General features: G+C 36.7%; 1 protein-coding gene across 1 annotated transcript; it reads left to right on the top strand.

Annotated features, from left to right (window-relative positions):
* Positions 1-11,730: 11,730 nt before the first annotated feature.
* LOC309805453 (methylmalonic aciduria and homocystinuria type D homolog, mitochondrial) lies at positions 11,731-13,052 on the top strand. Its single transcript, XM_082623345.1, has one exon. It carries the CDS (start codon positions 11,828-11,830, stop codon positions 12,719-12,721), a length of 894 nt encoding a protein of 297 aa, XP_082479471.1. The 5' UTR covers positions 11,731-11,827; the 3' UTR covers positions 12,722-13,052.
* The last annotated feature ends 4,787 nt before the right edge of the window (positions 13,053-17,839 follow it).

Genomic DNA, 17,839 nt, shown 5'->3' with positions numbered 1-17,839 from the left:
CCTGGCCTTCCTGAGTTCTACAGCCCTCCACAGCTGTCAACTTTCAAATACCTTTAGTCAGTTCTTACAACCCAAAGACAATATGCAGTATATTCTCTAGTTTTGATATAGGAAGAAATTTTTATTTCTTTGGTATCACCATTTCTTTACCTCTTTTATAAAATATATTTTTTCTATCCAGATTTATCCCTCCTCCATCTCAATATTTCATTTCTATCTTGTTCTCATTCCCTCCTCTAAAAATATTTCCTCCAAATCAGCTTGATTCCTGATTTCCTCTGCATAATATTATACTACAGTTTTATAACAGTGTCAGTGATTTTTTTAAAGGCCTCTGTTCTTAGAATGCTCATATTCACTTGCCTTTTTCTTTAACAACTTAAAATATATCTTTGAAGGAAAGATGGTGTGAAAATGTCAAATGCATTCTTATGTAGTAATTTGAGAATAAATGAGAAAAAAAAGCTTGAAGCAGTATTGAACATCATTTAAAAAAAACAACATGTTTAACTACTTCCAGCAATTTCAGTTTTCTTCCATTTTTTTTCTCCTTGAGATCTTTGCTCCTCATATTAAACTATTCTGATAGACTCTGACAACGAGAAGAAAAGGAAGATGTTAAGTGCTATAGCTGATAGGATCTCCCCATTGTGGAAATGATTTTTGCTTTCAAGAATCAATAACAAAGGTGTTCTTGTGAAAAACCTATGTTTTAGCTGTCACAAAAGATGGTTTTTCTCCATTTGCATTCTGTTAAGATTTTTTTCAATGCTGTTCTAGTTGAAAGTTTTATAGTCTAATAAAGTTTCTTGCAATATAAAATCTGAGCATACAACTACAGAAAAACTAATTTTGTGGAAAAGCATTCTGAAAAGATATACATTATAGAAATACTGTAAGAAATTATGCCTTTTTATTGGACATTGAAATAATATATATTTTGAAGTTCAGAGTTCATTATCTATAAGATTATCAGTACCTTCTTTCAGATTACAATAACATTGGAATAAGTTATAGTCTCAGAAAAGATCCAGAAATCCCTTAAAATTGAGATATAAAAGATTTTTTTACAAATAAATTTCAGTGTAATCTGTGAGAAACCATTAGTCAGAGCAATGCCATTTGAGGATCCATACTAATTTAACAAAAATTATCAGAAAAAAATAAAGGAATCATGCCAAATAGAAATAAATAAAGGCTGGATCTAAGTTACTTTGGGCAAATTGCATTTTTTAGGACGTAAGGGCATTCCTAGCAATTTTCCCCATTATACAGCCTCACCTGTTTCCTCCCAGCTAGACAGTTTTGTGCACACAGTTTCTTCTGCAAGAAATGTTTTTAGTTCGACTCAATATTTCTTCAGGTATCTGCTACTTCTTCATCAGAGATCACTTCCAGATTAACTCTTATTTGTCAATAGCTTTGTGCTACGCTAGACTATTAAAACTACGAAGACTGAGAGTAAGTCAGCTTTTAGTGCCATATCTGACACACAGTACATTTTCAATAGTTGAGGATATAACTAGCACTTTATTTTTATTGAAGTATAGTTGATTTACATTATTGTGATAGTTTCAGGTGTACAGCAAAGTGATTCCGTTATATATATATATATATATATTTCACATTATTTTCAATTATAGGTCATTACAAGATATTGAATATAGTTCCCTGTGTTGTACAGTAAATCCTTGTTGCTTATCTATTTTATGTATAGTGGTTTGTATCTGTTAATCCCATACTCCTAATTTATCCCTCCCCCACTCCCTTTCCCCTTTGGCAACCATAAGTTTGTTTTCTATGTCTATGAGTCTGTTTCCATTTTGTATATAGAATCATTTGTATTATTTTTTAGATTCCACATATAAGCAATATATAGTATTTGTCTGACTTATTTCACTTAGCATAATATTATCTAGGTCCATCCACATTGCTGCAAATGGCAATACTTCATCTTTTTATAGCTGAATAATATTTAATTGTAGAATATACACATTGTCTTAATTCAATCATCTGTTCATGGGCACTTAGGTTGTTTCCATATCTTAAGTATTGTAAATATTGCTGCTATGAACATTGGGATACAAGTATCTTTTCGAATTAGTGTTTTTGTTTTTGCTGGATATACACCCAAGAGTGAAATTGCCGGATCATATGGTACTTCTCTTTTTAGTCTTTTAAGGAAACTCCATACTGTTTTCCATGTACCAATTTACATTCCCACCCAGAGTGTATGAGTGTTCCCTTTCCTCCACATCTGTTCCAACATTTGCTATTTATAGACATTTTGATGATAGTCATTCTGAGAGGTGTGAGGTGAAACCACTGCAATGTGGTTTTGATTTTCATTTCTTTAATGATTTACGATGTGGAGCATCTTTTCATATGCCTGTTAGCCATCTGTATGCATTTATTGGAAGAATATCTATTCATGTCTTCTGCCAATTTTTTGGATTGGATTGTTTCTTTAAAATATTGATTTATATAAGCTCTTTGTATATTTTCGATAGTAACTTCTTGTCACATTGTTTGCAAATATTTTCTCCCATTTGATAGGTTTTCTTTTCATTTTGTTGATGGTTTCCTTTGATGTGCAAAAGCTTTTAAGTTTAATTAGGTCTCATTTGTTTATTTTTGCTTTTATTTATTTTGCCCTGGGAGACTGATCTAAGAAAATATTGCTACAATTTATGTCAGAATGTTTTGCCTGTGCTCTCTTCTAGGAGAACACAGGATATCTTTCCATTTCTTTCAGTCATCTTCAATTACCTTTATCAATATTTTACAGTTTTCAGCATATAGGTCTTTCACCTCCTTGGTTAAGTTTATTCCTAGGTATTTTTTAATGTAATTTTAAATGGGACTTTTTGTTTTTTACTTTCTGATATTCCATTATTAGTGTATAGAAATGCAATGGATTTCTGTATATTAACCTTGTATCCTGGAACTTTGCTGAATTCATTTATTAGTTCTAATAGTTTTTAGGTGGAGTGTTTAGGGTTCTCTATATAGAGTATCACATGATCTGCCAATAATCATAGTTTTACCTCTTCCCTTCCAATTTGGATACTTTTATTTCTTTTTATTGTCTGATTGCTGTGGCTAGGAAATCCAATACTATGTTAAATAGAAGTAGAGAGAGTGGGAATTCTTGTCTTTTTCCTGAATTTAGCAGAAAGGCTTCCAGCTTCTCATATTTGAGTCTTACGTTGGTTGTGGGTTTGCCATAAATTGCCTTTATTATGTTGAGATATGTTTCCTCTATACACACTTTGATGAGAGTTTTTATCATGAAAGGATGTTGAATTCTGTCAAATGTTCTTCTTGCATCTATCAAGATGATCATGTGGTTTTTGTCTTTTCTTTTGTTAATGTGGTGTGTCACATTGATGATGTGCACATGCTAAACTATCCTTGCAACCCTGGAATGAATCCAACTTGATCATGTTGTATGATACTTTTTATATATTGTTGGGTTCGGTTTGCTAATATTTTATTGAGAATTTTTGCATCTAAAGTCCTCATATTCTTTATAGCATTGGTCAGATTCCCCTGTAAAGCCCTCCGGTCCTGGACTTTTATTTGTAGAGAGTTTTATTTTAATTACATATTCTATTTCACTTCTAGTGATCAGTCTATTCAAATTGTATCTTTCTTCTTGACTCAGTCTTGGCAGGCTATATGTTTCTAGAATTTTGTCTATTTCTTCTAGGTTGTCCAATTTGTTGGCATATAACTGTTCATAATATCCTCTTATGAGATACCATGTGTTTGTTCTTTTCCTGGTTTTCTTTCTGTACTTGATTTCTAATATTGTATCATGTAGTCGGAGAAGATGCTTGATATAATTTCTATCCTCTTAAATTTATTGAGGCTTGTTCTTTTACCTAGAATTTGGTTTATCCTGCAGCACATTCCATGTGTACTTAAAAAAATGTATATTCTGCTTTTTTTGGTTGTAGTGTCCTATAGATATCTATTAAGGCCAACTGGTCTATTGTGTTATTTAAGATCTCTGTTAGCTTGTTGATTTTCTGTCTGAATGATGTGTCCATTGATGTACATGGGGTGTTAAAATCTCCTACTATTATTGGATTATTGTCAGTTTCCCCCTTTATGCTTCTTAGTATTGCTTTATATTTTTAGGTACTTCTGTATTGGTGCATATATGTAAGTGGTTGTAATATCCTCTTTTGGTATTATTTTATCATTATCATTATATAGCACCCTTCTTTACCTTTCTTTACAGACTTTGTTTTAAAGTCTATTTTTTTCTGATATGAGTAGTACTATCTCCACTTTCTTGTAGTTTCTATTTGCATGAAATATCTTTTTCCATCCCCTCAGTTTCAGTGTGTGTGTCTTTCACCCTGAAGTGAGTCTCTTGTAGGCAACATGTTGAAGGGTCTTATTTTTTTAATCCAGTAAGCCACCCTATGTCTTTTGATTGTAGCATTCAGTCCATTGACATTGATAGGTATGTACTTATTGTTTGTTTGTTTGTTTTTTGCGGTACGCGGGCCTCTCACTGTAGTGGCCTCTCCCGTTGTGGAGCACAGGCTCCAGACGCGCAGGCTCAGCGGCCATGGCTCACGGGCCCAGCCGCTCCGCGGTATGTGGGATCTTCCCGGACTGGGGCACGAACCTGTGTCCCCTGCATTGGCAGGCGGACTCTCAACCACTGTGCCACCAGGGAAGCCCCTTATTGTCATTTTATTCCCTGTTTTCCAGTTGTTTATGTAGTTCTTTGTTCATTTCCCTTCTTTTTGTTTTTCCTTTTATGGTTTGATTTTCTATTGTAGTATATTTGAGTTCCTTTCCTTCGATTTTTGTGGATCTTTTGTGGCTTTTTGATTTTTATTTACCATGGGGTTCATGTATTTTGACACATAATTATACCTACTTGCTTTAAATTGATAATCATTGAAGTTCAAACACATTCTAAATGATCTATAATTTTTACTCCCCTCCTCTACATTTTGTGTTTTTTATGTCTTTTACATCTTCATGCTTATCCTTTTACTGTTTATTGCAGTTATAGTTGATATTACAATTTTTAAAAAATCTATGTACTGGCTTATCTAAGCGATCTTCAGTCCTTACTATATATTCTTATTTCCTACTGGGATTTTCCCTTTTCTGTAGATTCTTGCTTTTTTTCCACTTAGAGAAGACCCTTCATAATTTCTTTTAGGGTAGATTTAGTATTGCTGAATACTTTGTTTTTGCTTGTTTGTTTGAGAAATTCTTTCTTCTTCTACTATATATGATAATCTTGCTGGGTAGAGTATCTGAGGTCTCAGGTTTTTCCCTTTCAGGCTTTGAATATATTGTGCCATTCCCATCTGGCCTGCAAAGTTTCTGCAGAGAAATCAGTTGATAGTCTTATGAGGATTCCCTTGTATATGACTCTTTGTTTTTCTTTTACTGCCTTTAGAATTCTCTCTTTATCTTTACTTTTTGCCACTTTTATTATAATATGACTTGGTGTGGATCTATTTGGGTTTATCCTGTTGGGGACCCTCTGTGCTTCCTGTCCCTGGATATCTGTTTCCTTCTTTGGGTTTTAGAAGTTTTTAGCCATAATTTCTTCAGATACATTTTCCATCCCCGTTTCTCTCTTTTCCATCTGGAATCCCTATTATGCATAACTTGGCATTTTACATTATCTCATAGAGCTCACATGTTGCTTTCATTTTTTAAAATTTGTTTTTCTGTCTGTTGCCCTGATTGGATTAGTTCTATTATTCTATATTCCAGATCACTCATTCGTTTTCTGTGTCATTTAGTCAGTTATTAATTGTTTCTAGATTGCTTTTTATGTCAGAAATTCAATTATCTTTTTTTGTTTGGGTCATCTTTTATTTTCTAGTTCCTTGTTAAAATGATCTGTGTTTATATTGATAATATTTCTTAATTCAGTTAGCATTTTTACTCCACCTTTTTAAATTCTGTGTGTGGTAGACTAATCTCTGATTCATTATTTGTTCTTTCAAGGGATTTCTCTTGCCCTTTTATTTGGAGTACTTCCTCTGCTTTTTCATTTTACTTAACTTTCTCTATGAATTTAGGAGAAATAGTTATCTATTGTGGTTTTGAAGAGGAATTTTTGTGTGGAAGTATTCCTATGCACACTATGTGTCCAATATCTTTGCACAAGGGCTGGTTTTGATGTGGCCACCAGCCACAGCTTTCCTCAATGTGTACTGGCCACTATCACCTTGGTAGGGAATGTGGTTGATGGAAGATCTAAAGCCTGCATAGGGTGTGAGGCAGGACTCCTTTTCTACTCTGTAGCTGTGCTGCCCTCTCAGGGGTAAGGTCTGCTTTCAAATTGCTGGAGGAATAACCCAGAAGAGTCATGCCCAAGCAGTCTCTTTTCCCTTTGAGCGTGTGTTTTGCCCCAAAGAACGGGACTACTGAAGTAAGTGAGGCTTATGTGCTCGCAGAGGTCTGATGAGCTGCCTATGTAGGAAGCCACAGCCCCACAACCCAAGGTCGTGTCCCTTCCACTGTTGTGTTCATTCCAGATCTAGTGCAAGGCTGTGTCATGGAGTGGTCAGGCTGGAACATTTGCTAGACTGGGGATCAGGCCCTTGTGGCTCTGGGAATGGAAACAACTGTGCAGACTTCAGAGATCTGGGCTGCTGCTACCCCACCCACACCCCAGGCCTCTGAGCCTTCTCTGTGTCCCTAGATCCACTCTTCCACCAGGACCTGTCTGCCCCAGATCCAGTGCCAGACTGTGGTGTGGAGTAGGTGGAGCTGAGAGCAGGACCAGCCATGGCCTGCTGGTTGTGGTGGTTTCTGAGGCACAGCTTAAGAAAGCAGGCAATGGCTGCTGCTGCTTCACCAGGATCACACCCCAGGCCCCAAGGTTGTCTCTGCATAGCTAGGGGAAGTTTTTTCCCAGGACATGGCTGGCCCAGATCCTGCACCAAGTTGTGATGTGGAATGGGAAGGGCCAGGGTGCTTGCCTCACTTGGATTGGGCATATAGCAAGGTGGCAGCCACCAGGGCAGAACTCTCTCTGCCATGTTTGTTGGCAAGCCAGCACCTATGCACTCTTTACAAGTGGAGTGTCTAGCTAGGATTCTCCACCCTCTTATCTGTCCCAGTGGTCCTCCCAGCAGCCAAGCAGGCTTGTGTCCTCCACATAGGACCCTAGGACTGGGACGCCCAGTCTGTGGCTTGACCTGCTTGCTGCCCAGGGAGAGGGTCTGCTAGTGTGTACCTTCTTTTCCTTTCAGATCCCTACCTAGGTGGAGGTCTCAATAGTATGTCTTTTTGCCATCCTACCTCATTACTTGGAAATCTTTCTTGCAGTTTTTGTTGTAGAGGAGTGAGTGAGTTCTTCTGCCAGTTTCTAGTGGGTTGTCTGTGAGAATTGTTCTACATGTAGATGTATTTTTGATGTGTTTGTGGGGGAAGGTGAGCTCCACATCCTCCTACTCCACCATACTGAAATGACCCCCAACCAGCACTATTACTGAGTGCATTTAGGATATAACTGACACTTTGTTATTAATTATTATCATCGCCATTATTATTTAGCTTAATCTTGTCCCTATAATTAATTATTAATGAATGGAAGTCTGGATATCATTGCCCCAATTTGCCTTAAGAATAGGGATCTTTCTGTATTTGGCACGCGAGGTAAGCAGAAGAGGTGTCTTCTTAGGTATCCTTTCCATGATTCACTTAATGTTTGTAACTTTTAAAAGCACAATAAAATGTGTTATAAAGACAGCTCAAGTAAAGAGTATCAAATATAGATGTAATTGAATTAATTTATGTGGACTAAGTTGTTTTATCATCATCTAAGAGACACTATCTCTAGATTGTCTGATATTAATTTAATTTACTATATTTTCCCATATATAAACCCTGCATTTATCCTCTCCCAGCACATATCTTTCTTTCTCATTAAAATTTGAAATCAGTAAGATTTTCAATCCATGTCTATCAGTCATTCTTACTTGGGCCCACCATGAGCCTTGAACAAAGCAGGGGCTAAATAACTGCAGTAACAGTGAATAGCTTTTACTTCTTATAAAAACAGAGGGATTGGGACAAAAAGACCTGCTTGGGAAACTTTTTAGAAAATGCCATTTGGCCCAGTCAGCATGTTACCAAACCAAACTTGGGTCTGCTTGCCTGTGCCCAGTAAAGCCAATTTTCTGTGAGCAGGTTGTGGTGAAGGAAAGTACAACATTTATTGCAAGGGCAAGCAAGGAGTATGGGAGGCTAGTGCTCAAAAGACTCCCTGATTGATTACAGGGAAGGGTTTTTAAAGGCAAAGTGAGGGAGAGAGTTGCTGGGTATTTGATCAGCTCCTGCCCAGTTCTCTGACCTGTTGATGGTGCAGTAACAGAGTGATGTCACAGAGGTAAACATTATCAATCCTCAGGCTCCAGATGGTTTCGGAGCTTTGGGAGCTGTCTTCATGATCATCGTGCAGTTAGCTTCTTCTATCTGGTGGGGTCTTTCTTTCGTATTTGAAACAACTCAGGAATGTGTGGCAGACACTGTTACCTATCTATATCCTTCTGATTCTGCTATATGAATGATCTACTGTTAAAATTGCTACCAGTTCTTCTAACCCAATTCCTGTTTTTTGTTACTCATGTTCATACTTTTCAAATTATTAACTCTTGAGTTAGCATTTTGTGACTCAGAGGAGGTCTCACAGACTAGAGTCTTTCTAAAAATAAGAGGCAAGTGGAGGGCACGGCAGGGGGAGGGGTGTCTGTCCCAGGAAGGCCCCATAGGCTTCTACTCAGTTACAGTAGGGGAGGGGCTGTTATAAAAAGAGGTTTTGAGGATTCCAGGCATTTTCAAGCACTGATTCTTCAACTTGAGTTCCAGTAATCAAACTTGAATTTCCACTAACAATGTAGTTGCCAGAATAGAGTTATAGCACCAGTGTCACCATGGCTATGAGAATTCTCAGAATAATTTTCATATTATGTAAGATGTCCTATTGTTCAAAACCATATGTACAATTCTAACAAGAAAATAGAAATGGAGGAGAAAATTATAGATCCAGCTCCCTCTGCTGTATCACAAAATCAAATCAAAACACTCTTAGAAAAATAGGCAGAAAGAGCAACATAGTACATTATTGTTCATTCTTAAATGCCTATATTATGCTAGGTATGGTGAAACATCATTACTCTTTGATAATGCTTATAAGAATCAATGACTTGTGATAAAAATCATGTCCTTAATTTTTTGAATAGGCTATATTTGTTAAAAATTTTTAATAAGGGATTTCATCAGGACTCAAGCTTTCCATAATCATGCAAGACAGAATTTTTGAAAAATAGTAGTTCTAAATGTGAATCTGAGTCTCCTCAGTTAAGTTGATGAAACTTTAATATTTTGTAGAAGTTTAAAGTAGGTATTCTATTCCATCCTCCTTTTAACTTGGAGGAATTTAGATGTTGGGTCTATATTGGATAATTTAAGAAGGTAAACTAAAAATGAAGATGAACAATTTAATGATATTATACCAAACTCTTTAAACCAATGAATTTGAAGGAGTCCTTTCTTAGGAAGACAAAAATTTGGAGCCCATAGCTCTAGTCTGAATTAGACATCTTCCTAATTTTGAAGACGTTAAAATAGAAATACTAGAGTAATACTCGAGGGTAATAAGACTGGCAGGAATTTATTCCTAGGGTTTTTATTTGGATATTAATGATAGTATATTGATATAATTGCTAACTCACTGAAGGGTGAAAGATTTTTGTGCTTCCTTAGAAAAATATATGTGAGGCTGGGACTGTACAAGACGGCACAGTGGGACTGAGAACAAATGGTGGAGTAGAAGGACATGAGCTCACTCCTTCTTACAGAAACACCAAAATCACAACTAACTGCTGAATAGCCACCAATAAAAAAAATGTCAGAACCTACCAAAAAAGATACCCTATATCCAAAGACAAAGAAGTCACAATGAGATGGTAGGAGGGACGCAATTGCAATAAAATCCAATCCCATACATTCTGGGTGGGTGATCCACAAACTGTAAAATAATTATACCACAGAAGTTCTCCTGCAAGAGTGAAGTTCTGAGCCTCATATTGGCTCCCTAGCCTGGGAATGTGGCAACTGGAGGAGAAGCCCCCAGAGAGTCTAGCTTTGAAGGCCAGTGGGGTTTCACTGCAGGAATTCCACAGGTCTGGGGGAGACAGAAACTTCACTCTTGGAGGGTGCACACAGGGTCTCATAGGCACCAGGACCCAGGGATAACAAGCAGTGACCTCCTAAGAGACTAGGCTGGACTTACCTGCTAGTACTGGAGGGTCCCCTGTGGAGGTGGGGGGTAGCACCAGCTGTGGGGACACTGGCAGCAGTGGCTCTGGTGATTGTTTACTGGCATGGACCCTCTTGGAGGGAGGCTTCCATTTTCTCACTAAAACCTGGCCCCAGCCAGTAGCCTGTAGGCTCCAGAGCTGGGAAGCCTCAGGCCAAAGTGTCAACAGGGTGGTAACAGGGCCTCACCAATCAGCAGACAGGATGCTTATGTCTTCCTAAATAAATAACTTCCTGATAATAAACACATCCCCCACACACAGCCCTGCCCACCAGAGGGACAAGACCCAGCTCCACCTACCAGAGGTGGGTACCAGTCCCTCCCACCAGGAAGCCTGAGCAAGCCACACAGACAGCCTCATCCACCAGGGGGCAGACAGCAGAAGCTAGAAGAACTACAACCCTGCAACCTGCAGAATGGAAACCACAATCACAGAAAATTATACAAATTGAGATGGCATATGTCCCCGATGAAGAAACAAGATAAAACCCCAGAAGGATAACTAAGTGAAATAGAGATAGGCAATCTACCTGAAAAAGAATTCAGAGTAATGATAGTAAAGATGATCCAAGATCTCAGAAAAAGAATGGAGACACGGATAGAGAAGATACAAGAAATGTTTAAGACCTAGAAAAACTGAAGAACAAACAAACAGATATGAATACAATAATTAAAATGAAAAATACACCAGAAGGAATCAATAGTAGAATAACTGAGGCAGAGGAATGCATAAGTAAGTGACCTGGAAGACAGAATGGTGGAAATCACCTCTGCGGAAAAGAATAAAGAAAAAATAATGGAAAGAAATGAGGACAGTCTAAGAGACCTCTGAGACAACATGAAATGCACCAACATTCACATTATAGGGGTCCCAGAAGGAGAAGAGAAATAGAAAGGAGCTGAGCAAACGTTTGAAAAGATAATAGCTGAAAACTTCCCTAAAATGGGAAAGGAAACAGGCATCCAAGTCCAGGAAGCTCAGAGAGTCCCAGGCAGGATAAGCCCAAGGACAAACACTCTGACAGACATAGTAATCAAGTTGACAAAAATTAAAACAAAGAAAAAATATTAAAAGCATCAAGGAAAAAGCAACAAATAACATACAAGGAAACTCCCATAGGTTATCAGATGATTTTTCAGCAGAAATTCTGCAGGCCAGAAGGAAATGGAAGGATAAATTTAAAGTGATAAAAGGGAAAAAACTACAACCAAGAATACTCTAACCAGCAAGGACCTCATTCAGATTTGACAGAGAAGTCAAAAGCTTTACAGTCAAGCAAAATCTAAGAGAATTCAGCACCACCAGACCAGCATTGCAACAAATGCAAAAGGAACTTCTCTGGGCAGAAAAGAAAAGGCCACACTAGAAACAAGAAAATTACACATAGAAAAGCTCACTGGTGGAAGACGGGAAGAGTCCGGGTCTCCAACACCTGGAGGCGGCGGCGTTGACCAGAATAACTTTACAAAAGGGAAGATATTTTTCGCCTGCCCTTCCCGCCAGAAATGGCCAATGTGCTCTGTAACAGAGCCAGACTGGTTTCCTATCTCCCAGGATTTTGCTCTTTAGTTAAAAGGGTTGTCAATCCCAGAGCCTTTTCAACTGCAGGATCTTCAGGTTCTGATGAGTCTCATGTGGCCACTGCACCTCCAGATATCTGCTCTCGAACAGTTTGGCCTGATGAAACTATGGGACCATTTGGACCTCAGGATCAGAGATTCCAGCTTCCTGGGAACATAGGTTTTGATTGTCACCTCAATGGGACTACATCACAGAAGAAAAGCCAGGTTTATAAAACTTTACCTGATGTTCTAGCAGAACCTTTATCGAGCGAAAGACATGAGTTTGTTATGGCACAATATGTGAATGAATTTCAGGGTAATGATGTACCTGTTGAGCAAGAAATTAACAGTGTGGAAACTTACTTTGAAAGTGCCAAAGTAGAGTGTGCAATCCAAACATGTCCGGAATTGCTGCGAAGAGATTTTGAATCACTGTTTCCAGAAGTAGCCACCAACAAACTAATGATTCTGACTGTAACACAGAAAACTAAGAATGATATGACTGTTTGGAGTGAGGAGGTAGAAAATGAAAGAGAAATGCTCTTAGAAAAGTTCATCAGCGGTGCTAAAGAAATTTGCTACGCCCTTCGAGCTGAAGGCTATTGGTCTGACTTTATTGACCCATCATCTGGTTTGGCATTTTTTGGACCATATACAAACAACACTCTTTTTGAGACAGATGAACGCTATCGACATTTAGGATTCTCTGTTGATGATCTTGGTTGCTGTAAAGTGATTCGTCACAGTCTCTGGGGTACCCATGTGGTTGTAGGAAGTATCTTCACTAATGCAACACCAGAGAGCCATATTATGAAGAAATTAAGTGGAAACCAGTAATGTCAACTTATTTGCTCTGCTATTTGTAATATTTGGGATGATCTATACACTGTCAAAGGCTGCAGTTTTAAAAATTTACTTCCTTGTAGGTATTTATTTCAACATTTATGAATTTACTATATTGGCAAGTGGTTTGTGATTTTTAAATTTCAAATGTTCGTTCATAATATCATTAAATACATCTTGAGCACATCCACATTGTATAGAATGTGATAACTAACATGTAACCAGGGTATGATCTCATATTGTTATTTCTCTCCTTAATTGGAAAAACCTCAGTTTTAATTATTTTTCTCCAAAAATAAATCATACATTTGGTTATGAAAAAAAAAAAAAGCTCACTGGTAAAGGCAAACATACAGTAAAGGTAGGAGATCATCTGCACACAAATATGGTATCAAAACCAGCAATTGTGAGAAGAGGAGAGCACAAATTCAGGATATTGAAAGTTAAAAGACCAGCAACTTAAAACAATCTTGTTTATATATGAACTACTATATCAAAATCTCATGGTAACCGAAAATCTACAATAGATACACACACAAAAAGGAAGACATAAACTGGCTGAATCATTACAAAACAAAACACATATATATGCTGTTTAAAGGAGACCCACTTCAGATCTAAGGACACATACAGACTGAAAGCAAGGGGATGGAACAAGGTATTCCATGCAATGGAAATCAAAAGAAAGCTGGAGTAGCAATACTCATATCAGATAAAATAGACTTTAAAATAAAGAATGTTACAAGAAACAAAGAAGGACACTACATAATGATCAAGGGATCAATCCAAGAAGAATATGTAACAATTGTAATATATATGCACCCAATATAGGAGCACCTCAATACATAAGGCAAATGCTAGCATCCATAAAAGGAGAAATCAACAGTAACACAATAATAGTGAGAGACTTTAATACCCCACTTTCATCAATGGATAGATCATCGAGACAGAAAGTCAGTAAGGAAACAAAGGCCTTAAATGACACATTTCACCAGATGGACTTAATTGTTATTTACAGAGCATTCCATCCAAAAGCAGCGCAGTACACATTCTTCTCAAGTGCACATGGAACATTCCCCAAGACTGATCACACAGCAAGCCTCAGTAAATTTAAGGAAATTTAAATCATATCAAGCATCCTTTCCAAGCACAATGCTATGAGATTAGAAATCAAGTACAAGAAAAAAGTGTAAAAAGCACAAACACTTGGAGGCTAAACAAACAATGGATCACTGAAGAAATCAAATAGGAAATCAAAAAATACCTAGAGACAAATGAAAACGAAAGCATGACACTCCAAAACCTATGGGACACAGCAAAAGCAGTTCTAAGAGGGAACTTTATAGCAATACAATCAATCTTACATCAGGAAACAAGAAAAGTCTCAAATAAACAACCTAACCTCACACCTAAAGCAACTAGGGGAAGAAGAACAAAACCCAAAGTTAGCAGAAGGAAAGAAATCATAAAGATCAGAACAGAAATAAATGAAATAGAGGTGAAGAAAACAGTAGAAAAGATCAATGAATCTAAAATCCGATTCTCTGAAAAGACAAACAAAATTTATAAACTTTAGCCACACTCATCAAGAAAAAGGAGGAAAGGACTCAAATCAGTAAAATTAGAAATGAATAAAGAGAAATTACAACTGACATCACAAAAATACAAAGGATCATAAGAGACTACTACAAGCAACTATATGCCAATGAAATGGACAACCTAGAAGAAATGGACAAATCCTTAGAGGTACAATCTTCCAAGACTGAACCTTGAAGAAATAGAAAATATCAACTGACCAATCACAAGTACTGAAATGGAAACTGTGATTTAAAAACTCCCAACAAAGAAAAGTTCATGACTAGCTTGCTTCACAAGTAAATTCTATCAAACATTTAGAGAAGAGTTAACACCTATCCTTTGGAAAACATTCCAAAAATTTGCAGAGGAAGGAACATTCCCAAGCTCATTCTATGAGGCCACCATTACCAAAACCAGACAAAGATACCACAAAAAAAGAAAATTACAGGCCAATATCACTGATGAACATAGATGCAAAAATCCTCAACAAAATACTAGCAATCCGAATCCAAAAATACATTAAAAGGATCATACACCATGATCAAGTGGGATTTATCCCAGGGATGCAAGGATACTTCAATATATGCAAATCAATCAGTGTGATACACCACATCAAAAAACTGAAGAATAAAAACCATATGATCATCTCAATAGATGCAGAAAAAGCTATTGACAACATTCAACACCCACTTATGATAAAAACTCTCCAGAAAGTGGGCAGAGAGAGAACCTACCTCAACATAATAAAGGCCATATAGGACAAACATACAGCTAACATCATTCTCAATGGTGAAAAACTGAAAGCATTTCCTCTAAGATCAGGAACATGACAAGGATGTCCACTCTACCAATTTTATTCAACATAGTTTTGGAGGTCCTAGCCACAGCAGTCAGAGAAGAAAAGGAAATAAAAGGAATCAAAATTGGAAAAGAAGTAAGTGTCACTCTTTGCAGATGACATGTTACTATACATAGAAAATCCTAAAGATGCTACCAGAAAACTATTAGAGCTCGTCAATGAATTAGGATACAAAATAAATACACAGAAATATGTTGCATTTCTGTACACTAACAAAAGATCAGAAAGAGAAATTAAGAAAATGATCCCATTTACTATTGCAGCAAAAAGAATTAAATACCTAAGAATAAACCTACCTAAGGAAGCAAAAGACCTGTACTCTGAAAAGTATAAGACATGATGAAAGAAACTGAAGATGACACAAATAGATGGAAAGATTTACCATGTACTTAGATTGGAAGAATCAATGTTGTCAAAATGACTATACTACACAAGGCAATCTACAGATTCAATGCAATCTGTAGGAATCCTAGAAGTAAACCCATAAACCTATGGCCATCTAATCTATGAGAAAGGAGTCAAGAATATACAATGGAGAGAAGACAGTCTCTTCAATAAATGGTGCTGGGAAAACTGGTCAGCTATATGTAAAAAAAAAATGAGATCAGAACATTCTTTAACACCATACACAAAAGTAAACTCAAAATGAATTAAAGACCTAAAAGTAAGACAGGATACTATAAAACTCCTAGATGAAATCACAGGCAGAACACTCTTTGACATAAATCTCAACAATATCTTTTTTGGTCTGTCTCCTAATGGAAATAAAACAGAAATAAACAAATGGAGCTTAATTAAACTCAGAATCTTTTGCACAGCAGAGGATACCATAAACAAAACTAAAAGACAACCCACAGAATGGGAGAAAATATTTGCCAATGATGTGACCAATACGGGATTAATCTCCAAAATTTACAAATAAACAGCTCATGCAGCTGTGACAACCACATAACAAAGGGGAGGCCCTGCTAACCATCTAGTGCAGGCTCTGGTCACCACAACACCAGTCACATCCCTTATTAAGGTGACAATGGCCAGCACACACTAAGGAAAGAGGCAGCAAGCATCCATTAAAAAAACAGCCTTCACACCAAAAATATTAAACCCACGCTGGATACATAGGGATGTGCCCACATAAAAATAGCCCTCCAAAGACCACAGTAGATAATTGTTTCTCCTGAACTCATAGAGTGAGAGAAATATTAGTAAAATGAAGAAGCAGAGGAACCACTCTCAATTAAAAGACCAAGAGAATTCCTCTGAAAGAACAAAAAATGAAACAGACCTCTACAGTCTAATAGATACTGAGGGCAAAAAGGAGATAATGAAAATACTGAAGAAAATAAGAAAGGCTATCAATAGAAATACAGATTACTGTAAAAAGGAACTAGAAATTACACAGAGCCAAGAAAAGTTCAGAAACTCATTTGCTGAGACAAAAGGTGAGCTAAACTCAATGAACAGCAGATTGAATAATGCAGAATAATGAATAAGTGATCTGGAAGATATAATAATGGAAATTACCCAATCAAAACACCAGACAGAAAACCACACACATTAAAAAGCAATATAAGAGACCTATGAGATAATATAAAGTGTGCCAATCTATGTATAACAGGGATTCCAGAAGGAACAGAAAGAGAAAAGAGGATTGAAAATATATTTGAAGAAATTATGGCAGAAACCTTCTGAAACCTAAAGAAGGAAACAGATATCTAAGTACAGGAAGCACAGAGGATCCCAAACAAGGTGAACCCAAACAGACCTACACCAAGACGTATTGTAATTAAAATGGCAAAAGTTAAAGATAAAAAGAAGAATCTAAAGGCAGCAAGACAAAGAGTTAATTACAATGGAAATCCCATAAGGATAGCAGATGACTTCTCTGCAGAAACTTTGCAGGCCAGAAGGGAGTGACAAGATATACTCAAAGTCCTGAAAGAGAAAAAGCTGCAACCTATGATACTCTACACAATAAGATTATTACTTAGAATAGATATAGAAAGAATTTCTCAGACAAGCAAAAACTAAAAGAAAACAGCAATTCTAAATCTATTCTAAAATAAATATTGAAAGGTCTTCTCTAAATAGAAAGGAAGCAAGAATCTATAGGGAAGAGAAAATCACAATTGGAAAGTAAATCATTTAAATAAGTCATATGCAGATTAAAAACTCAAAAAATTTTTTGTGAAAGTGATGATAAACACAAGGAACAGAAAAAGGATGAACATGAAGATGTAAAAGAGGACACCAAAATCATAAAATGTGGGGGAGAAGAGTAAGAAAATGTAGATTTTTTTTTTTTTTAGAATGTGTTGGAGCCTCTGTGGCTATCAGTCTAAAGCAAGTAGATACAGGCAGGGGTTAACATACTTGAAAAACAGGGTAACCAGTAATCAAATATATACAATAGATTCACAAAAAGGAAACCATCAAACCACAAAAGGAAAAACAAAAAGAAAGTAACAAAGAAGAAATACAAAACCAATGGGAAAACAAGGTTTAAGATGGCAATAAATACATATTTATCAATAATTACCTTACATGTCAATGGACTAAATGCTCCAATCAAAAGATATAGAGTGGCAGACTGGATTTAAAAAAAAAAAAAAAAACAAGATCCTAAAACATAATGACTACAGGAGGCCCACATTAGGGTAAAAGACACACATAGG

The sequence above is a fragment of the Mesoplodon mirus genome, assembly GCF_964341445.2.
Source record: "Mesoplodon mirus genome assembly, chromosome: 5".
In the NCBI taxonomy this organism is placed as follows: Eukaryota; Metazoa; Chordata; class Mammalia; order Artiodactyla; family Ziphiidae; genus Mesoplodon; species Mesoplodon mirus.
The sequence above is the reverse complement of the archived record's forward strand: the minus strand, read 5'-3'. Positions and strand labels throughout refer to the sequence as shown.